A 23,752-nucleotide genomic window follows, 5' to 3' on the forward strand; every position below is an offset into this window, starting at 1 on the left:
GTAATGCTAGCTCTATAAACCATTTTTAAAATAGCTTGCATATTTAAACTCCTTTCTATTTATTTTCTCTTCATCCTTATAGATCTTCATAAACAATGAATGGCATGATTCAGTGAGTGGCAAGAAATTTCCTGTCTTCAATCCAGCAACCGAGGAAAAACTCTGTGAGGTAGAAGAAGGAGATAAGGTGAGTTTCCTAGCACTAGTTCATTTTATGCCCGGTTTCTTTGTCTCTTTCCATTCCGGGGCCCCAAACGCCATTGCTGGCTTAAGTAGGCACGTCATTCAAGTATGGCTTCTGGGGCTGTCTAGAGAAATTTTCTAAATCGTGCTTGAAGCAAAGAGATCACATAGTAGCCATCTAACGGTGATTAGCCTATGCTTTGGGGTGCTCTGTTTGATTCTTTTTGTACTAATTTTTCTTGCTTGTTTTTCATTGAAGGAATGTCTAGATTCACTGTACAAACTGCAAAAGACAGGACTGATCATAGATTTACAAAGAAATCCTTTATTCATATTAAAGTGTTCTTTTTAAGTTGCTAGATGAAACTTAAACAAAAGTTAATGTAGGATTTTAAAAACAATATATTGCTAAAATTATTTTACTAAAATCAGTGAATTTAATATTGATCAATACCTTTAAAACTGAATTTTAAATAATTTAAACTAAATAAGTTAAGTGTTATCATTCTCTAGCTAATAATAGTAAGAACAGAAACCAACTTTTGTTTAGTAATAACTTAAAAAAAAAAAAGCTCTAAATATTGTTTCAATTTAATACTCAAAGCGACCCTAAGAAGAAGATACTATTCTTAACCTTTTTTAGGAATGATCATGTAAGGGCAGAATAGAAAGGTTGTGTAACTCACTCAAGGTGACTGTTAATAAATAATGAAATCAGTATTCAAATGCTTCCTTCCAACACCAGAGCCTGTGACTGGCAGGGCTACTGTCTTACCTTGTGATTATTGTAAAAATAAGGTATTCTTAAGTGACCCCTGGGGAAAGGCAAGTAAAAGTCTACAGAAATTTTATCCGAAACATACCTTAAAAGTGTATGCATTCCTAGATCTAATTTAAAACAATTTTTCTAGTCTTTTTCTAGACCTTATCAAGCTTCAAGTCACTATAACATAAAATTTGGTTAGGTAAATTTCTTTTTTGTTGTGCAAAAAAGACCATTGGCAGATGAAGTCAGTCAAATCTAAGGATCTTACCTATTCATTACACCATGTTTTAATCAGTTGTACCAATCACATGCTCTGGGCCTGTTTCTATTTTTTCCCTACTGTTCCCCCAAGAATGAAATTACTAATTTTAATGCAAGGAGCCCTGGTAGCCCAAACAGTCAAGTGCACGGCTGCTAACTGAAAGGTTGGCAGTTCGAACCCACCCAGCAATTCCCCAGAAAAATGTCCTAGTGCTCTGATTCGGCAAGATTACAGCCTTGAAAACCCTATGGGGCAGTTCTACTCTGTTCCCTGGGGTTGCTATGAGTCGATGGCACCTAACAATAACAATCTTAATACATTAAGCCAAGCAGATCTATTCCATGATAGCGATAAATCTAAGAAGCTCTTCTGGATTTAGGGAAGGCCCCCAGGTTCAGGTTGCAGTATTATCAGAACGAAGTTAAGACTGATGTCTGAAGGCACAGGAGCACAGAGTTCAGCCACAGGAGTCAACAGAGGGAGAAATAGAAACAGGATAGAATTGAGTCACTTGCTTACAGACTTCACTTTTTATGTATATTAGAGGGTTCATCGGCGCATAAACTCTTCAAGGGTTTCTCACTACTTCTAGAAAAAAAATCCATGTGCAAGGTTCCTTATAATATTATTCAACCCTTGTTCCATCCACCAACGTGAGTTCCGACTGCACCATATCCAGTGCTGTCCCCCGAACATTGCATGCTGGTCATTGCCTCTGTGCTGGGTCCCTAGTACAGTCCTCGGGACCTAGTTCAGATCATCATCTGTAGTTAAGAACACAGAGGTTCTACATTTTTACCTACTCTCTTTCAGTTTCTGCCCCTTTTCATGTAAAATGAGGAAATAGAAAAACTTTGGGGAGTAATAAGAAAATATGCAAACATCTTTAACAGCACTGAGCACATAATAAAACCTCAATCATTACCAGGTCGTACATTTCTAAAGCTATCTCTAATCTTCCCAGGTAGAACTGCTCTGCTTTGTAACATTATAGAACGTTTTATTTGCCTATATTATAACCCTTGTATTTTATTGCTATTGGCTAATTTAGCTGAGGCAATATGCTTCTTATAGAGATAAAAACCAACTAAAAAAAGTTGTCATCAAGCCAACTCTGACTCATGGCAACCCCATATGTGCCAGAGTAGAACTGTGCTCCACAGGGTTTTCAATGGCTTATTTTGTAGAAGTACATTGCTGGGCCTTTCTTCCGAGGTACCTCTGGGTAGACTTGAACCTCCAACCTTTTGGTTAGCAGTGGAGCACATTAACCATTTGCACCACCCAGAGATCAATACTACATCTCAAATCTTTGTCCTCAGTACTTGGTATACTATAGATTATGAATAAATGTAACATTCTTCTTCTCCATCAAGCTTTGAATTGCCATACACCCCACATACTTGGGAAGACAGTTGGGAATCCAGTACTAAACTTACTATTAACTAAGGCAGTGACTGTCAAAATTTAGCTTGCACTGGAACCTCCTAGAGGGCTTGTTAAAACACAGGTTGCTGGACTCCATCCTCAGAGTTTGTTTTAACAATTGTAGAGTGAGACCCCAAATTTTCACTTCTAGTAAATGCTCAAGTGATACAGATGTTTCTGGTTGGGAGGGGACTTCACTTTGAAAATCAATAAACCAAGATACTAAACCATAAGGTGAATCTCTTCTCAAGTGTTAGCATTTAATAAGGTTTATGGACTTTAATAAGCAAGTAAGTTGATGAATGGAAACTGGACTGTGGCAATAACTCTGCACCTCTATGAAACGTTCTAAGCCCAAACTTGGGCAGAAAAATATTGCTCATTCCTGGCAAGATGACATAGGAAATTCAAAAACCTGTGTCCTACAAGCCCTTCCCAAAAATAAGAGGAACATTTATTCTTCACATTCAACCTTTTATCAGACACTTCTAGAGATCCACACATTGCATGACCTCAAAATCCCTCTGGTGGTTTGAGTGGCTCTGGCAAGCCTGGGGACTATGTGAAAAGCTTTAGAGGGCAAGGTAAGGACAATCATTCCCTGACAGCTGCCTACTCTTTCTCTCCACTCAGGAGGAAGGCTGCAGATCTGTTTTCACTTTGCAATTAACAAAAGAAAAAAAAAATATCCTTAATATTTTAACTCTGCAGTCTTGAGCATCTAGCTCTGCCGTTGGCTTCTGGGATTAGTTTCATCAGTAAAATGAATCTGTGCCTAGAGTTCCAGATGAAATCGTGGAAGGTAGTCTGAGGACGTTCTTGGCATTCATGGGATTTGCCTTCTTTCTCAGTTGTAGCAAGGGAAAGCTGATGATCATACCCAAAGCCTTCCAAATGTTCGTCATTTATTTGCTCTGTGCTTGTTAACAATTACTCCTGCTCAGAAAAGAGGAGGCCCGTCTGCACAAATGTAAATTAAGGACACTCATATACACACAGCAAAGCTTCAAATTTCATCACACGGCTAGGCTGCTCTAGTTGGCAGAATATTTGATCACTGAAATTAAATTGTTCATGGTATAAACTGTCCATGGAAAGCAACAGTTCCCTTAACATTCGACCCTCTTGTTGTAGCCTATTCCTTTCGGAATGATCTACTAACTTTTCTTCTTAAAGAATTATTGCTCTTCTCACACTTTTGCCTACAAATGTACAGGAACCTCCAACAACATTGCTTAGTGAAACGTACAAATCTAGTAAATTACATAGTCACAGTAAACCTAATATTCTGGAACTGACTCTTTAGCTAATGAGCCAAGAGGGTTTAGGGATTTAATTTATAAGTAGAATGGTGCTAACAATGGGCTGTATACCGCCTTTCAGTGGTATTATAAAGAAAGGAGGAGGGGCAAGAACAAATGGAGGTTACAAAGCAAAGCACAGATGTGGGTGGGAACTGTTTTCTTTTCACTTCAATGATTCTTTTAGGCTATATTGACTAATCCTGAAAACTGCGTTTAATACTAAAGCATGAGCTAGCAAATGATTGTTGAGGATAAAAGCAAATGTCCATTAAAGTAAGTGCCTATGATGGGTGTAAGAGTAAAACAGGTCTGATAACTACTTTCTCCATTTCTAAATGAATTTAATATCGAAGTGTACAATCTTGGAGTAATTGAAGAGTTTGGTCCTTTCTTAACCATGCTTAAGCAGCATTTGATGTTTCGTCATCATTTAAATTGCCTTCATACATTCAGGCTTGTGTTTCCTTACTTACAAAAAAAAAAAGTTTCAAACATTATAAGGCAAAAGTGTAAATGATGGTGGAAAATCTGAGTTAATGTTCCAGATTATTTTCTGGTTAATTCACCAATTGTTATCCCTGGAAAGGCAGTCCTGAAATAAAAACCCAGGAAATGCTAGTACTAGAATTAAAACAAAACTCTTATACCTAATAATTTTGATTAATATAAAAGCTGTTTGTCATATAATGAAATATATTAAAATAAGATTTACTATATAAATATCAATATGAATGATTTATATCACCTTTATCATAACCTCATATAAGATCAATGAGTTTATAACATAGGTAACAAAATTATTAAATGTTTATTACCTGCCTTTTGTAGGTCCAGAACAGTAAGAAATAGTATAGCTTATAATACAGACAGCAGTAAGTACTCATTGCAAAGAAGATCACTATTAGGACACAACCTGGCACAGCTATAAGGGCTGGATTTTGGAGTTCAATGTGGGATCACATCCTGACTCTACAATTTGCTGGCTCAGACATTTAGTATCAATGAGCCACAGTTTATTCACTGTGAAATAAGATCCATAGTACTTAACTATAGTGGTAACTGTGGGACTTGATGAGCTAATAGCTGTAAAGAGCTTAGCTTAGTGGCTGGAGCTTAGTGGACTCTTAACTAGTAGATATTATCACGCTGGATTAGTCTGGCAAGGGTTTAGGTACATTGTGATTTCTGAGGTGGGTCTTAAATAATGTGTAGGATTTTGAAGTAAAGAGGTATGCTGGGAGAGAATTCTAGGGAAGGAGAATTATGGGAACGGAGGTGAGAAAAAGTTGGGCCAGACTAAGAGTAGGAAAAATGTGAACAATAAGTTTTGGTAGGTGAGGTAGGGCCCAAAGACCTTGAACCTTGCCTGGAATTCTTGGTATCTCAATCACCAAATAGTAGTGGAAGGGCAACTGCTTCACACAAGCTCAGTTCAACCACTTTTAGCTATTGACCTTGGGCAAATCTCTTCTCTTCCTTGCTTCAGCTTCTTCATCTGTAAAATGGGGAACATGTTGTATCTCATAAAATTATTGAGAATTAAATGAGTTAATGTATATGAAGTTATTACAACACTACTGGATATATATAGTAAGCACTCCAGTGATAGCAGCTATTAAAAATAATTATTTGTTCTAAGAAATCAACCAGATGATGCTTTCATAAGCTCATCATTTTAGAGATAAGGCAGTGGGCTTAATTTCAACACACTGAGTTTGTAAATGTGCTAGACTTTGGGCTAATGGAGATACAGTGCTCACTTATAAGAAGCTCCAGTCTATTTTATAGGGTCATTGCCCTTGGATTTGCTAATATGTTTAGCCGACTGAATTGAATTACCATTTTTCTTACAGGCAGATGTTGACAAAGCAGTGAAGGCTGCAAGACAAGCTTTTCAGATTGGTTCTCCATGGCGTACTATGGATGCTTCCGAAAGGGGACGACTCTTATACAAGTTGGCTGATTTAATTGAAAGGGATCACCTGCTGCTCGCAGTGAGTATTAGCCACATCGGGCAGGTAGTAAGAGCTCTAGAAAACATCTGTTGTTTGAACTGGAAAGTTGGTAGGTTTTTGTAGTCATTAAGTTACTACAAGTGCTACAAACAAAATATAAAATATTTCAACTTCTAGATTTTATACAGAAATTTTAACATTGAACTTATTCTTAAATAATAATCTGTACTCTAGTTTTGGATGATGTAATCTCTGACCCTATAATAGATTCTACAGTCTAAACTTTGCAAACACTGAGTTAAACTAAAGTTCACAAATGTCTTTCCTTTACTCTAGAGCTTCTCAGAGACTTTGACAAAATCACATGCAGTATGGAACTCTTAGATTGATAAACTGCGTTTCTCAAACTTGCTTGATCACTGACCTCTTTTAGTGGAAAACCTTCTGGAGTTTGTTAAAGGTTCCCAGAATATTTTTCTAAAATAAATCTTATTTATCCTTAGTCTAGCTCACTAAGACACTTAAAAATGACAACTTCTTCCCTTTCTAAAATGTATCTGTTCATTTGATTAAATTAGGATCTTTTTACAGGTGGAAAAAAGGCAAAGAATAAAGAAAAAAAAACAATTATTTACGTGTCTATAAAAGTTATGTTTTTATATACACTGCTCTTAAAAATATATATTTTACCAGTTAGATGAGTCAGCAGTTAAGATGGGAGTGTATGCTTCCTTGTTTTCTTTTTTTAGTTGCGTGTTATAGTGAAATCAATTTAACCACAATCCAATACCAAGATCAGTTTTCAGAATAAATTTTTGTCTTTAGAATTTTAAACAGGCAGTAAAGAAGAGGCCTACCATTTTTTTTTTAATCAACAGTCATTCATATAATTAAAGTACCATTTATTACTCAAAGATTCAGCATAATTCAAAGTATGCAAAAAATATAGAACCAGAAGCTATGTGCAATAAAACTGCATTAACCAAAATGTCCTGTAGGAAGAAGGCGGCATTTGCTAAAACTTGACTTCTCTCATTTATCTAATCTGTGGATTATAGAGCGTTGAATGCATCTATCAGCACAAGTTTCTAAGGGAAAAAATGGCAGACATACAGAAATCATGTTTAATTTAATTTTGAGATGGTAGACAGTAAAATACAGAGACAGAGAACATTCCATTCTCTCAGCTGCAGATTCCTGCTTGGTAAATACCCCAGCAGAATATTAGGTCTCAAAGAGCTCTTTAAATTCTACTTAATAAAAGAAGGAAAAGAGAAGATAGGCTATTCTATAATGGTTAGGGCACCAGACTAGAAAAGGTTGAACTTTACAATCTGGCCATTCAAATGATAATTATGACAATAGCAAAATTCAAAGTATCGCAATTAAAAGAAAAAAAAATTCTAATTTTGTTGAAGAAAATTCTGTGTGTGTAACAATTTGAATAATCATAAAAATAACCATATTTGAAACATTTCTATTCACCTTAATTCATTTTTAATTTATAATCTAAACACTATGGTTCTTATTCTAGACTGGAAAATTCACGGATCAAAGACCTAGGTGTTATTCAAGTTTGTGTGACTAGACTGGTTGTATCTAGATGGAAAGCAAAAATTAAAAATAATTATTGAAACATCATTAATAGTCACTGATACTAAATTGTCACCCTCAGTTGGATTATACAATAAGTGAAATCCTGTTGGAACTCTGATCTGACTAAGGAGACTAGGTGCCACTGTTACCAGCTCTCAAATCATTTCTAGAAAGTTAATGTCTTCGTTACCTAGTGCAGCTATAACAGAAAGGCCACAAGTGGATGGCTTTAACAAACAAAATGTATTCTCTCACAATTTAGGACACTAGAAGTCAGAATTCAGGGTGCCAGCTCTGGGGGGAAAGTTTTCTTTCTGATGGGTTTTCTACTGTGGTAGTTGCTTAGATCCATTGGTCACAGTCTTAATCTCTTTAACAAAAGTTCATGTAGCCACTTCCTTGGTGAAAGTTCTAGGACACATGTCCTTAGTTTGTACAACATAATTTTCCAAAGCTTTAAGTTCTGTTTTCATTTTGCACAGTTCATTTTTAAGTCCATCTCTTTCCTCTTGCATTTTTACTGTAAGTGGCAAGGAGAAACCATGTGACCCCTTTAAGATTTTACTTAAAAATCTCATCAGTCAGATATTCAAGTTCATCACTTACAAGTTCTACCTTCAACCAAATATTTGAACATATTTCGAATAAGTTCATTTCCACTGCATAAAAACCAATGCCCTTCTTCCATTTTCCAGTCACATGTTGTTTTAGGCTGTGTTCTCTAGAGAAGCAAAACCAGTAAAGTGTATAAATATATATATATAGAGAGATTATATCAAGGAAACAGCTCACGCAATTGTAGAAGCTAGAATGTCCCAAGTCCGTGGATCAGGGTAGAGGCCTCTCCCAAGTCACACAGCTGCAGAAGCTGGAAAGCCCAAGATTGGAAGGTCGGAGAGCAGGGCTCCCACTCACAGGCTGTGCAGATCGATGAATCCCAGGTTCGGCAGATAAGCTGACAGCTCAAGTCCCCAGAACGGGAGATGAGACGACAGGAAGCAGCCGCAGGATCCAGAGAGAGCAAAAAGCTGGAACGTCTGCTTATATACAGATGTGGACCACACCCCCAAGGAGACTCCCTTTCATCTGATTGGCTACTCACAGTATATTCAGTCATGGGAGTGATTACATTAAAACACAGAGAATCACGGCCCAGCCAAGTTGACACACAATCTTAACCATCACACATGTTCAACATTTCCTTTTAAAGCCTCACAGAAGAACATGTAATGTTCACATTTCTAGCAACATTCTGTTACTGGTGCCATATGTGTTCTCTAAGATGATAGAGACATTCTCTACAGCTCTCCTCACTTCCTTCTGAGCCCTCACCAGAATTGTCTTTGGTGTCCATAATTCTACCAACAGTCTCTTCCAGGCAATCTAGGCTTCTACTATTAGGCATCTTAAAACTCTTCAAGCCTCTACCCACTACCCGATTCTAAAACCCCTTCCATATTTTTGGCATTTGTTAGTGCGGCACCCCACTTCTGGTACCAAATTCTGTCTTAGTTATTTAGTGCTGCTATAACAGAAATACCACAAGTGTATGGCTTTAAAAGACAGAAATTTATTCTCTCACAGTTTAGGAGCCTAGAGGTCCAAATTCAAGACACCAACTCTAGAGGAAGGCTTTCTCTCTGTTTCAGCTCTGGGGGAAGGTTCTTGTCTGCTTTCAACATCTGTGGGCCCAGCATTCTTGGAGATCGCCATGTGTCTTGGCTTCAATATTCCTCTGAGTCTAGTAGGTTCTCAGCACAAGAACCCCAGGTCCAAAGGATGTGCTCCACATTCAACTCTTCTTTCTTGGTGGTAATGAGGTCCCTGCCCTCTCACTTGCTTCTCTCTTGCTGGGTTGCTAACTGAAAGGTCGGTGGTTCCAACACACTAGCTGCTCTGTGGGAGAAAGCTGTGACAGTCTGCTTCTGTAAAGATTACAGCCTTGGAAACTCTATAGGACAGTTCTACTCTGTTTCTAGGGTTGTTATGAGTTAGAATCAACTTGACGGCAATGGATTAAGATAAAAGGTGTGATTCAAGCAAGGATGTGACTTAAGTAAGGATGTGACTTGAGTTACATCCTCTTGTAAGGCTGTGACTCAATATACACCCCACACTGATCCTGCCTCACTAACATATAGAGGTTAGGATTTACGACACATCAGAAAATGGAGGATAATTATATCAGGTGACAAAATGGAGGACAACACACAATACTGGGAATCAGGGCCTAGCCAAGTTGACACATATTTGGAGGACACAGCTCAGTCCATGACCACTGGTTTTCTAGAGCACACTCACAATGCCATAGGACGAGCAGTACGGCTTAGAAACCAGAATCCAACTACTATTTCTTGCTACAAGACCTTAAGCAAGTCATTTTAACTGGTTTTTCATTCTCCTCTTTTTAAAGGAGGTTAGACAAGATGACTTATAGTATTTATTCCATATCCAGAATTCTATAAAGCAAAAAAAAGAAACCCATTGCCACAGAGTCAATTCTAACTCATAGCAACCCTATAGGGCAGAGTAGAACTGCCCCATAAGGTTTCCAAGGCTATCATCTTTATGGAAGCAGACTGCCACATCTGTCTCTCAAGGAGCAGCTGATGGGTTCCAACTGCTGATCTTTCAGTTAGCAGCCAAGAGCTTTTACCACTGTGCCACCAGGGCTCCTACCAAAATTCTATAACACATAATTATTCAAAATATTGGAAAGACATATATTCATAAGGAGCCATGGTGGTGCAGTGGTTAAAGTGCTCAGCTGCTAACTGAATGGTTGGTGATTGGAATCCATCTGGTGCTCCATGATAGAAAGATGTGGCAGTCTGCTTCCATAAAGTTTACAGCCTTGGAAACCCTATGGGGCAGTTCTGCTCTGTCCTATAGGGTCGCTATGAGTTGGAATTGACTTGATGGCAATGGGTTTGGTCTTGGGTATATATATATATTCATGTATATTCTTTAATCTATACATTTTATGGAAGTTTAGATTTGAGGTTTGATCTCTTTTTCAGACACTGGAGTCAATCAATGGCGGAAAACTATTTGCCAATTCTTATCTGATGGATTTAGGAGGCTGCATAAAAACACTACGCTACTGTGCAGGCTGGGCTGACAAGATCCAGGGCCGAACAATACCAGCTGGTAAGTAGTTTTGGGAAACCACCAGGGATGGGGGTAGGGCATGGAAATTACTGCAGAGATGAATTAATTCCAAGCTCTCTCTTTTAAAAATGTCAACCAAATAAGGCAAATTTATTTTCTCCTTGACTTGGAGAAAATTCAGTTCTGAACCTGAAAGTTCTGTTAAGATTTATCAAATGGCTTTTAAAATTGTTTCAGCATAATCACACTGTATATTTTAGCAAACATTCAAGTAGGAGCATTCTTTTGGCCATAACTTTTGATTTAAGACAACTGCCTCTCTAAGAACCCAAACGTTTCAAAGCTGGCCTCTGAACTTACGTATTTGGGTTGTATTCCAATAGTGACATTTATAACTATCTATAATGTAATTATTTAAGCCTCTTGTTCCAGAATGAGTCAGTTATGGTCATCTGTACATGGTCTAACTCATTGTAGTCAGACCAGGATAATTCAACAAACTAATTCACATTGATTTGTTTCAAATAGCTTCAAAACAAGATGGCACTGGGTTTACAGATGTCTTAATTCATGTGTATGAATGTGTATGTATGTCTGATTTTAGTGAAGGCATGCACATACTGAGATAGAAATGTGAAAAAGCATCAGCTTGAGAAATAGTATGGGTGGAGTTTAATCCATATAAATTTATTGACTATAGGAATACAACAACCTCCAATCTGGTCCTGATGTGCCTTTCCAAACTAATTGGAGCATCCAGTAAGTTAGAAGTGATACCCAGGAAGTTAAAAGGGGAGAGTGAGGCCACGGTGGTCCCAAGGAATTTGATTATTTCAGTAACTGTTTACTTTATCCTTTGACAAATGGGAGGTACCATTTGAAGTACAAATAGACCTTGATAAGGAGAGTTCTTGCTGTGAGAGCCAGGACGCCTCTGTGGGAACTAGAACAGAACAGAAGATAAAGCATAATGTAACGCTCAGGTTGGCCACAACAAACTCTGAGGCATATGAGTCAGTTAAATCCAGGTTGAAAGAAACATCTTTTTTCTGGCTTTTTGTTTTATTTTTTCATGAATTAAGAGCGTTTACTTCTGTTGTTCAGTAGGTACAAAAAGAACATTTTAGAACAAGCCACTAGGAAAGGCTATATATGTATCTCATTGCTTTTAGGGAGTTTTTTGTTTGTTTGTTTGTTTGTTTTTTAATTCTACTAGTTTCTAACTTTCTATATTTTTAATTCTATTTTTTTTTAAAAAAACCTTACTACTAGTAGAAGTTATAATTGCCATAAATACATTTTATTATGGTTCTTCTCTTAGCCACACACATCCTACTTTCTTTCTCATTCCTTTTCTATAAAACTTTGAGAATAGAATAATAGAAAACAGGCCTCTTATGCAATGAGAAACAGAATCAATTACCTTTCAGATCTGTACGAATAACTTCAAATATAAGAATCAGCACAAAGTCAATTCCTATGAGACAGAGGTCAGACATACCTCCACACTCCACCCTTCATTACCAGTCCTGACACCAGCCATTCCTCCCACATACTCTCTACTTCTCTTCTGGGTTCGATAAGCCGTTGCAATGGCCACACACAACTCATAGACCATACTTACAGTTAAGTAGTTTATTAAGGAACAGGGTACAACTCACGATGAGGATTAACAGGCTAGAACTCAGGGTCAGGATCAGAAGCATGTAGGCAAAGACTCCATCAGTGCAGGACAGCTTTCTCAGTTCTTCACCTTGCAGGCCTTCTCTCGGCCCCTTCAGAAAGGCTCCTCTCAGCCCCCTCGGGACATGCTCCTCTTGGCTCTGCCATCTATCACTGTGGGCTCTGCCACTGGACCCCCTCTGAGCCTGTCACTGTCTTCAGTCTTACCGCCCTTGACCCATGTTACAGCTCTTTTAAGAGGTTCCTTGCCTCCTCTCTCTGCTGATTCTCTCTTTTCTCTTCCTTCTGCTGCTTCTTGCTACTTCTCTTCCTGCTGCTTTCTGTCTCAAAAACCTCTGTGGGCTTGGCTGCTTATATACTCTTTGTCAATTTCAGGCACAGCCCCTCTCAGAGGGGGCCACAAACTGGCCAATCCTTTCTTGGTAGGCCACAGATACTTCGTTTGCATAGTGGGCTATAGTCATTTGCATAATCTATTGGCCAATCCCTGCAAGGTTCATATCAATCATAGGGCAGGTTGTGGCCCAGGACCAGACAAAAACGTATCAAAACCTGTTTACTACTTACCCAGGGAATGTCGATTAACCTGCTCAAAAGTAACAAACCCTCTGGGGTAGAAAACTAGGGGAAAGGTGACTCCTCAGGGCTTAGAGGAAAAATATCTCAAGCTGTTTTTCCAAAAAACGTAGGCAAAGGCCACATAAAGAAACTCATTTCACTACAAGATCTTTTCTAATTTTAAGCATCTTTGCTTTGACCTAACTCAGTTTCACAATTCCTATCATTCCAAATTACTATCTGAGGACTCAAATTTTCATTTTGTAAGTACTGGAAGGTATGTTTTTTTTATTTTTAGTTTTACTTTTTGCCTACACCTTTCCCTCACATAAGCCTTAATCCATCAGTCAATGAACGTAAAATATATCTGTCTAAATATGATTTTGTGTGTGTTTTATTTTCCAGATGGAAACTATTTTACTTATACAAAACATGAGCCTGTTGGTGTATGTGGCCAGATCATTCCTGTAAGTTGGTCTCCTGTATAATTTTCAAACTTAATAATAAAATTCTAAATCATTCTAAATCTATTCAATTTAGCGATGAAGCTTTCTCCAACACAAATGGATCCTTACCAGGTATTTACTAAATGCAGAGTAAATTGTAGGACGTACCTGGTCTCCTTGTGACTTAACTTTTTGGGTATGAACTCGGTTGTCCAGAAACAGTGGTCCCACTAGAGTTGGTGTCACCCAGTGGTGTAACTCCTGGGGTCAATCCCCCCATGGACCTCTACCCACACCAGACCATACAGAATCCTTAGTAATATTTATTATCAATTTTACTCATAGGATAATATGTGATATAGTTCTAAATTGTTTAAATGTAATGTTCTTAGATTATATGAATACTAACAACAAAATTGTTTTATAAAATCTTTTTACACTGAATTACAACATTATTAGTTAAATTATTAGTAATTGAGCAAAGCCTTTTTTTTCTCTTTCTGTTCCTTAATTACTACTTCATTCTCAAAAAAGTTATTGATACAGGTTCATGAATTCTAATTATCACAATATTGTAGCGAAAGCACCAAAAATTTGACAAAATCAGAGACTATAAAACCACTGGCAGCAACAAAAACAACAGCGCGTTTTTGTAGTGGGTGCCTACGAAACCATGTGATTCGAAGCATCATTGTAATTGGGTATTAATGACAGCTCTGACAGAGCGCATTAGAGAGTTCAAAGAGTAAATAAATCCGCATGGAGTTTTAGCCTTGTAGGTATATTGATACATGTAAGCTGGGCTTCCAAAACATATTTTTGTTGTTAAACTACAGGAATATTTTTTATAAAAAATAATGAATTTCTGCTTGAAACACTGCACAAAAATTTTATAGACAGTCATTTCGGTGTCATCCCCTCTGACAGTGTCACCCAGTGCAGTCCACACCCATCTAGTGATGCCACTGTCCAGAAACCTATCTGTATCTTGATATATCTCTGGAGTGTGTTTCAATATTACAGTATCAACAAATCTTAACTTTTACTCTATGACTTCTTTCAAAAAGCAAGTTGTATTACATATTCTTTGTAAGACCCATGCTTTAAATGCATGTGACAAATGGTCATTGCAGGCCCATCTCCTGCAGGACACCATTTTAGGAAAATATACTAGGCCCTAGTACTCTCCAACCCATTTTATCTCCTTCTTGAGACTTCTCATCATGAAGAATAGTAACAACCAGGTTGTTCAAATCCTAAAAGAATTTCTTTTTAAAATTAAAATGTAAGAAGTACTGCCAGATGCATTTGGAGCACTATATGGAACATATTCTACCTTTAGATAAGCAGCTCTGATACTCCAAATCCTCTTAGGGAAGGTAGTATTCTAAGTGGAATCATGACGATTTCCTTCTAAGCCCAACAAACAGGAGACTATCTAAAGAATTTCACTTTGGCTGGCATATTCAAAAATGCCAAATGAAAAGGCAGGGAGGAGTCCTGAAGTTCTTAGAAATGACAAATCTTTTGCTCCAATGAGATTGGAACGTATCAGCGTTTTGAATGATTCATTAGTTCAAAAAAATCGATAAGAACTACATAATCCTGAATACTAATGATAGCTAATATTTATTGTACTGTGTGAATGGTAGAGCCCTGGTGGTGCAGTGGTTAAGAGCTTGGCTGCTAATCAAAAGGTCAGCAGTTCAAACTCACCAGCCACTCCTTGGAAACCTTGGGGAGCAGTTCTACTCTGCCCTATAGGGTTGCTATGAGTCGGAATCGACTCAACGGCAACAGGTTGAATGGTGAACTAGTCACTGACTGATCACTGTGTTCATAAGCACTAGGCCTACTTTCTCGATTAATTCTCAGGACAACCTTCTGAGGTAAAGAAGACTGTCTTCAGCATTTATAGCATGACAATGCACAGAGAGCAAATAACTTGTCAGGGTTCACATAGCTGGTCAGGCATTGAGCCAACCCTAGACTTCTTTGATTTTTAACAACATATTTGTCTTAAAAATAAGTGCTATTTAATAATACTATTGGGTAAATAATTACAGTAAATAACCTACCGGGAAAAGGGAATGATTACACTTTTTAAACCCAGATAGCTGACAATATGTTTAACAGTAAAGGTGGACTTCCAAGCCATGCAGTGATATTTTTCCTAGTAGGAAAAGAACTCAAAACTACAGCAGCTGAATAATTTCATAACTGTCTCCTGCTCCTTCCTCATACTCGATTTATTTAGAGCTTTTTAGCATTTACAATTTGCTTTTAGCAATGAATTTAAGTAAAATATTTCAGATGATTACACAAAACTACTACAATTACTGTTTAACATCTACAAGGTATGTATCATGTAAAAGTTAGATTAGCAAATGTGTCTTTCAGCAATACAAAGACTCTATTGTTATGCATTTCTTCATAGTGGAATTTCCCATTGGTTATGCTCATTTGGAAGATAGGGCCTGCCCTTAGCTGTGGAAACACAGTGATTGTCAAACCAGCAGAGCAAACTCCTCTCACAGCTCTTCATGTGGCATCTTTAATAAAAGAGGTAAGTCCTAAATCAAAATAAACACAAGAACTCAGGAATCCTAATTTATAATAGAAAGACCTCATTGGGTGCTACTGTAAACTGCATTCTCAGCAAATGGCTCCTGTCCAGTGGTGGAAACACATTTAGCACGGCTACTGCCTTGGATTTCTGGCAGCCAACCCAAATGAACCTCTCCTCAAAGGTACGTAAGAAGCCAAACTCAAATGCTGGGTGTCAAACCATCACCTTATGATCACTTTTCTGTTTCTTTTGCCCATCTCCTGTGAACACAGATTAGTGCTGAAATTCATATGGCTCTCTTTCAGATGTTAAAATGTAAGTTGGTTTATAACTGCCACGAACGCTCTGGCTGTTCTGCAAAGCTGTTTAAACTAGTCCATCCAAGGAGTCTCTGGGTGGTGCAGACAGTCAGCCTGCTCTGCTGCTAACCAAAAGGTTGGTGGTTACAGGCCACCCAGAGGCACCTCACAAGAAAGGCCTGGCAATTTACTTCCAAAAAGTCAGTCATTAAAAACTCTATGAAGCACAGTTCTACTCTGACACACACGGAGTCACCACGAGTCAGCATCAACTCGATGGCAACTGGTTAGTCCACCCAGGTGCTTAGTCCATCCAGGTGCTCCTTGGTTTGCAGCTGCAGACTCATACAGCATTCTTCCTCTGTCTCTCTACCTCTGTGTATCTTCTCCTCTTTTATAAAGACACCAGCCCTATAGGATGAGGCCCCACCCCACTCCAGTATGACCATGTTACCCTAATTAATAATATCTTCCAAGACCCTATTTCCAAAAAGAATCACATTCATAGGTACAGGAGTTAAGACTTAACAAATCTTTTTTGGGAGAGAAAACTCAATTCATAACACACACGCTATCTTTTTGAGTTACTATTATGAAATTAAGGAGGCCTGTAGGTGCAATGGTTAATCAATCAGTTGCTAACGGAAAGGTCGGCACTTCGAACCCACCAGTAGCTCCATATTAGAAATGGCCTGGCAATCTGCTCCTGTAAAGATCACAGCATAGGAAACCCTATGGGGCCATTCTACTCTGTCCTATAGGGTCGCTATGAGTCAGAATCGACTCGATGGCAATCATTTTTTTTTTTTTATCATTAGAAATGATGCATAAAAGTCAAACATGAATTTATCATGAAGAGAAATGGTCCCTTGATAATGAATATTTCAGGTTATTTTATGTGGGTTAAGAAATTAAATAATAATAATAATAATTTAATAATAAAACCTCTTACTTGAATTTTTCTTAGCAGGTTGTGTAGTAGTTAAGCTCTTGGCTGCTAACCAAAAGGTTGGTGGTTTGAACCCACTAGCAGCTCTACGGGAGAAAGATGTGGCAGTCTGCTCCCATAAAGATTGCAGCCTTGGAAACTATGGGACAGTTCTAGTCTGTCCTCTAGGGTCACTGTGAGTAGGAATTGACTTGATGGCAGTGGGTTTTAGAGGAAAATTTACAAGATTAGCATAAAGAGACAGCCTCAATCCCATAATGTCCTCTTCTTTCATAGAATTAAATTCTCAGTTCTGCTATAAGTCTTTTGCTTTATGCCTTTTAGGCAGGGTTTCCTCCAGGAGTGGTGAATATTGTGCCTGGTTATGGGCCCACTGCAGGAGCAGCCATTTCTTCCCACATGGACATCGACAAAGTGGCGTTCACAGGATCAACAGAGGTAAGATCATTTACTCAGGCCAGTTGTAATGAATGTCTGCCTCTCCAGCTGTCAGAAGCATGCTTTACATAACAATTTTTGAGCCGACACTTCCTTAAAACAAAAGTTCTCTCTAATGATTTGTTCCTTATTCTCGCCTTCACGTATGTTTATAGAACATAAGCAGATGTGGTTTGGATGAGATGAAATATCTGTCACAAGCTCAGGTGGACTAGAGTAAACGGTTCTTAGTGTGTTTATTATATTCCCTACCAGTTAGGCCTTGGTATACGATTAGTAAGGTTTAAGATAGAAAATATAAATTAGGCCACAGTGATTTGTATGAATGAATGTATTTTTATTGTGTAGGTTATGAAAATTAAATAGCAGAGCCTCACCCTCAGCTCCTTATTTGGGGGCTCTCACTTCCCTGGACGTTTTGAAAGGGAGCCAGAAGCCTAGCTCCCCTGGATGTTACTTTTGGCCCAGCCTCACTTCTCTACCTCGTTTCTGGCTCCAGCTTGATCATCCAGAACTTTATAGAACCCAACCATGGGCTCTGCAAGGAAAGACAGGAGGAACAAAGACAGAACAGTTTCTTTCTGTGTTTGGGAGAATGAGTTCCTATCTTTTGAGATTATTTTCTATCCTAAACAAAGGAATGTGGTGAAATGACATTGTATAAAGCAGAAAAATTCTTGAATCATTCTATTAGATTATGTGGCATTGTTAGATGTTCAGCAAAAGAAATAATCCATGCCTCTTTTTGCATGCAGGATAGAGGATGAAGGGTGAGAGTACCCCCATCTTATAAAGCTGCTAACACGAATCAGAGACAAGGCAGCACGTGATAAGTGCACTAAGATGTATACAGAGTGCTGGGAGGGGGTTCACAGGATAAAATGATGATGTCTAACTGGGTGCTAAAAATTGCTCTGGGTTTTGAAAAATGATTCAGACAGGGTCTCTCCAATACAAGTCTATATTTAGCCTACTTTTTTAGGGGTTTGATTTACTCCCATGAAATCTTCAGAAAAGCTGAAAAGCATTAGCGGATTAATTAATATTCTGTAATGCACAGTAGCAGGAGCCCTGGTGGCGGACTGGTTAAGTGTTCAACTACTTACTGAAAGGTCAGCTCGAACTCACCATCTGCTCTGCGGGAGAAAGATTGTGGCAGTCTGCTTCCCTAAAGATTACAGCGTTGGAAACCCTATGGGGCAGTTCTATTCTGTCGACAGGGTTGCTATAAGTCGAAATTGACTCGGTGACAATGTTTTGTTTTTTTTTTAAATGCACAGTAACAGGTTGTTCAATAACCACGTAAAATTTAAACATACAGTCAGTAAGCAACTACTTATCTTTTGTTCGGTCTGGATGGAAACTTTTTATTAAGATCTGATATAGAGTTGTGAGTTTCTACGTTAATGAGTTGCGATGCTCTTAAGCCAAGTTTAATTTGAAAAACGTTTGCTGGGTTACCTAAACGAAAACAAAAATGCAACCCTCTTCATTTTCGTTGTCACACAACAAGCTTATGCAGCAGCAATCTACATCTTTTAGCCTTTGAGAAATCCTAATACTTTTTCTGTGATGTAGTAAAAACAACCTAAAGAATAAAAGAATCAAAATAAAATGAATCATCTTAAAAAAAAAAAAAGTAAAGATATTTTAGTGGATGGAGGATTTCAACAAAAATAATGAAAAATAATTAATTATAAAACAGGCCAAGTTTTAGAGACAAAAAAACAAAAATAACTACAGAAAATAACCTTGATGGTAAGTCGTCCACAAAGAAAAAAACAAACAAAAATTCTAGAAACAATGTCTTTCTCTGAAGAGAGGCAACTAGCATTAAGGAAAAACCTAGAACAGTAGATTCCAGCCAACTGAGACAGCAGCACAGAGTACAGATCCCATTTCTTTCTTGTAGCTATACTATTCAAAGATATAGCATGAGAGAGAGAAGTGTGTCAGTCACAGCTGAAGGGAGCCCGCAGTGGTAGATCTTGTTGAGGAGAGGTATGCAATGGTGTAGGACGCTGTCACTGCTACCAAGGAGGTAACAATCTGTTGGGACATTTTTGTGTATACAAATAACACAATCTGAGACAGACTCTGAAGTAGTCCCAATAAAGTTTCTGTGGGAGTTCAGAGGAAGAGAAGGTCATTTGTACCTGGGGTCATCAGGGAAGGGTTCACAGAGGAGCTAAGAAAGGAGGTAGGTCCCAAAGAAGGGTAGGACCCAGAGGCCCTCCAGGTCTGAGTGAGTAGTGATGAGGAGCATACAGGTGAGATTTTGGGAGAGGGGGTGTGAATAGCCCTGTTTAGCTGAATAGAATTTTCTGGATTTTACCAGTAGAGGGTGAAAAGTCAAAGAGATAAATTGAGGTTGGGTCATGCTGTATCTGGTCAATCCATTAGAGAAATGAAGTTCTGATTAAAATGAAAAATAATGTCCTATCTAGCCTTGCACATCAAAATAAGCTATCACGCTCTACACCTCTGGCCTCTTGCTCATAAGCATTTTTATTTTATTTTTACTCATCTTAGGTCTGCTTGTATGGAGGAGCCTTTTATATCTGAAGGTGCCAAATCTTGAAAATTTCAATTTTTAACGTTTCTCCCAAATGAAATTTAACTATGACACACATATCCTATAAATTTCAATTACTGAATAAACCTGTCTTCATGAAAGCAGATTAAGAACCTCCTTTGTAATGCTCCATTTCAGGTTGGCCAAATGATCAAAGAAGCTGCCGGGAAAAGCAATCTGAAGAGGGTGACCCTGGAGCTGGGTGGAAAGAGTCCGTGCATTGTGTTTGCCGATGCTGACTGTAAGTAAAAGCTGCTGTGCTAACTTTTCACCCGACATCTTTGGTGGTGTCTGATAATGCCATTCAGTGAACTTGAATTTTACAAAAGGGTTTGCTTTGAACATTAAAGTGTAAGGCATTAATCAGAGTCCAAAATTACTCCTGCAAAATCTCATAAATTGCCCTACAGTTATAACCTCTAGGTAGGTCTAACGTATATACCATTTCTCCCTGGTTTGGAATAGATTACTATTTCTTCAGCAGAACCTCAGAGTAAATGGTTTGCATTTAGGGGCTATGTTAGTTTCCTAGGGCTGCCTTATCAAAGAATTGCAAACTGGGTGGCTTAAAACAATAGAGATGTATTCTCTTACAACTCTGGAGGATAAAAGTCTGAAATCAAGGGGTGCAGGGCCATGCTCTCTCCCAAAGCCTCCAGCAGAAGATCCTTCCTTGCCTCTTCCAGCTTCTGCTAGGCCCATGTGTCCTCTAGCTTGTGGCAGCACAGCTCCATTCTCTGCCACTGTGGCCGGTCACACAGCCAGCTTTTCCCTGTGTCTATGTCTCTGTGTCTTTTCTCCTCTTCTTGTAAGGACACCAGTCATGATGGATCAGGGTCCATCATAATGACCTCATCTTATGCTTTATTACATCTGTAAAGGCCCTGTTTCCAAATAAGGTCACATTCACAGGTACTGGGGGTTAGGATGTCAACATATCTTTTGAAGGGACAAAATTTAACCCGTAATGGGAGCCATGATGCATTTTTTTTTTTAAATTCTGTACTGTTACATATTAGCATTGCATTAAGCATGACGAGGTAGATGCCCATCCTCAGACATATTGAACTGGGACCAACTGTGGAGACAGCCATTACACATTTGTCATCTCCCTTCACTCTGGGCCAGACGCTCATTAAACGAAATGGCCAGAAGAAGATACTATCTACTATTTAAATAATTTCTCTTTTTTTTTCCCTAGCAAGTGTAATTGAATTTACATATGTTAAATCTACAGTTATGACGGGACTCCACTATACAATAATATCCTAGGTTCATTCTGATTATATTACCAAATAGAATCTCAGTATTCTCTCCTAAATGGGAGTCAGTAGCAGAAATAGATGATCAAACATTCATCTAATTCTTTCTTTAACAACTGCAATATCAGCATGAGGCTATTCATACAAATGGTTCATGGAATTGCCAGTGTTGCTGCTGTGATGTTAACTGAAGTTTTTTAGAAAGTATTACCTTAGTATGTATTCTACTAACATGGCAAGATTCCTGATTTTACAAAACCTTTCTGTAAACGGCTTCTGCTACAACTTAAGCAGGTGTGACTAGTTCACAAAATAACTGAAACCATACCCAGGTGCTATAATGCTGAATTCAACCTTCACTATTTAGAGAATTAAATGCAATGGATTTTTTTTTTTTTTTTCTTCTTGTTTAGGATCTAATGAAGTAATCTAAATCCTCCTTTTAAGGAATGTTTTTCACCATCTCAAAAAACTGAATAAGAAGAGTTCATAGGCATAAATGAAATAATATGGCATTCTTTAGATAGTAGATTTTGAAAACATCTTTCCTAGAATAAAGCTGTAAGGTGGGGGAGAGACTCTGAGTATTAGATTTTTTTTTTCTTATATATATATCACTTGTCCTATTGATTAGGGTATTTAAGAATGCTCTATTTAATGTGATTAAAACTTTCAGATTTTCTTTGTTATCTAATTAAAACCTGAGGCTGGAAAGAAATTTTCAGTCATAAAACTAGTTATAAATGGAGATAGTTATAAAGAACATTCACAATGAGATTTGATCTTATGAAACTTTCCATATTCTTGGTAATGCCGACATTAAAGTCATAATAACGGCTACCTTTTTTTTCAAGAGTTTACTATGTGTTGCTATTCTTCCCATAGCAAATAAGGATCAGAAAAATTAATTTGTCACCTGGCTGATAAGAGGTAGAATACATTGAGCCCGTGTCTGACTACCCGACTCACAACCTTTCTATACCATCATATTGCCTCTTGGACGTATACATTAAAATGTAGACTCTTTAGAAAATATCTCTTCTTTAACATGTCTTCTTTGCAGTGGACAATGCAGTGGAATTTGCACACCAGGGAGTATTCTACCACCAGGGCCAATGTTGTATAGCTGCATCCAGACTTTTTGTGGAAGAATCAATTCACGACGAGTTTCTTCGAAGGAGTATTGAGCGGGCTAAGAAGTATGTTCTTGGAAACCCTCTGACCCCAGGAGTAAATCAAGGCCCTCAGGTAGGTATAAAATAGAAGGAATTCTGTTATCAGGAGACAAGAATAAAGTACAGGCAGTCCCCAACTTACACAACTCTTAGCCAAAAAAAAAAACCCAAACCAATCGCCATTAAGTCGATTCCGACTCACAGTGACCATATACGACAGAATAGAACTGCCCCATAGGGTTTCTAAGGAGCAGCTGGTGGATTCAAACTGCTGACCTTTCGGTTAGCAGCCATAGCTCTCAACTCCTTGGCCACCGGGACTCCCGCGGACTGCCCTTACTTGCTCTTTAATATTATGTAAATCTGCCCTCACTTTGAAACGATTGAACCAACCCCTACTCACAACAAATTCTTCATCACCATCACCTTCACTCGCTGCACGTGTAGCTTTTAAAATCATTGAAAATGCTTAGGCTTTTTCTTGCACTAAAGTAAGGCTAAAGAAGAACCGTATGCGCCTGTTACCAGCTTACAAATTCGACTGAAAGGCACAGTTAGGAAGAGATCGCGCTGGTAATCTGGGGGCCGCCTGTATCCTCCTTTTCCTTCTTTTTTTGGCCTAGTTTTTAATTGAATAAGATTACTTCCTGTCTGCATATCTTTCTAGCTAAAGGTACTGTACCAGTCTGTTAATTAAAAACAATGGGTCTGTCTTCCAAGATTAAAGGAAGCATCTGGTTTTTGTATTGCCTAGTTTTCATGTTGAGAAACTGAGGCAGGCTGGAAATTAAAGGTGTGAGGAAAAATAAAAAATGCTGTAACTGTCTTGTTTTTCTCAATCTTCACCCCTCTTGATTCCCATATATAGTTGTCTATCCACTTGGAAGGTGGGAGCAGTGGTAGTTCAATGGTCAAATTCTTGTCTTCCATGCTGGAGACCCAGTTCAATTCCTGGCCGATGCGCCTCATGAACAGCCATCAGCAGTCCGTCAGTGGAGGCTTGCGTGTTACTGTGGTGCTAAATGGGTTTCAGAGGAGCTTTCAGGCTAAGACAGATTAGGAAGAAAGGCCTGGTGATCTACTTCTGAAAATCAGCCAATGAAAACCTTATGGATCACAACATCTGATCCCCAACCTATCATGGGGATGGCACAACACCGGGCAGTGTTTTGTTCCATTGTGCATGGGGTCAC

The 23,752-nt window shown here is 38.3% G+C and overlaps 1 protein-coding gene across 1 annotated transcript in view; it reads left to right on the forward strand.

The window, feature by feature from the left end:
- ALDH1A1 (aldehyde dehydrogenase 1 family member A1) overlaps positions 1 to 23,752 on the forward strand; it is a 52,911-nt gene that overhangs the window by 14,167 nt on the left and 14,992 nt on the right. The window contains exons 2-9 of the mRNA XM_004383291.3: positions 83 to 187; positions 5,797 to 5,937; positions 10,515 to 10,644; positions 13,252 to 13,313; positions 15,730 to 15,858; positions 17,434 to 17,547; positions 20,261 to 20,363; positions 22,448 to 22,632. Coding sequence (XP_004383348.1) covers positions 83 to 187; positions 5,797 to 5,937; positions 10,515 to 10,644; positions 13,252 to 13,313; positions 15,730 to 15,858; positions 17,434 to 17,547; positions 20,261 to 20,363; positions 22,448 to 22,632 — 969 coding nt within the window. The remainder of the gene's footprint in view (positions 1 to 82; positions 188 to 5,796; positions 5,938 to 10,514; positions 10,645 to 13,251; positions 13,314 to 15,729; positions 15,859 to 17,433; positions 17,548 to 20,260; positions 20,364 to 22,447; positions 22,633 to 23,752) is intronic.

The sequence above is a fragment of the Trichechus manatus genome, unplaced genomic scaffold, assembly GCF_000243295.1.
Source record: "Trichechus manatus latirostris isolate Lorelei unplaced genomic scaffold, TriManLat1.0 scaffold00107, whole genome shotgun sequence".
NCBI classification, from domain to species: domain Eukaryota; kingdom Metazoa; phylum Chordata; class Mammalia; order Sirenia; family Trichechidae; genus Trichechus; species Trichechus manatus.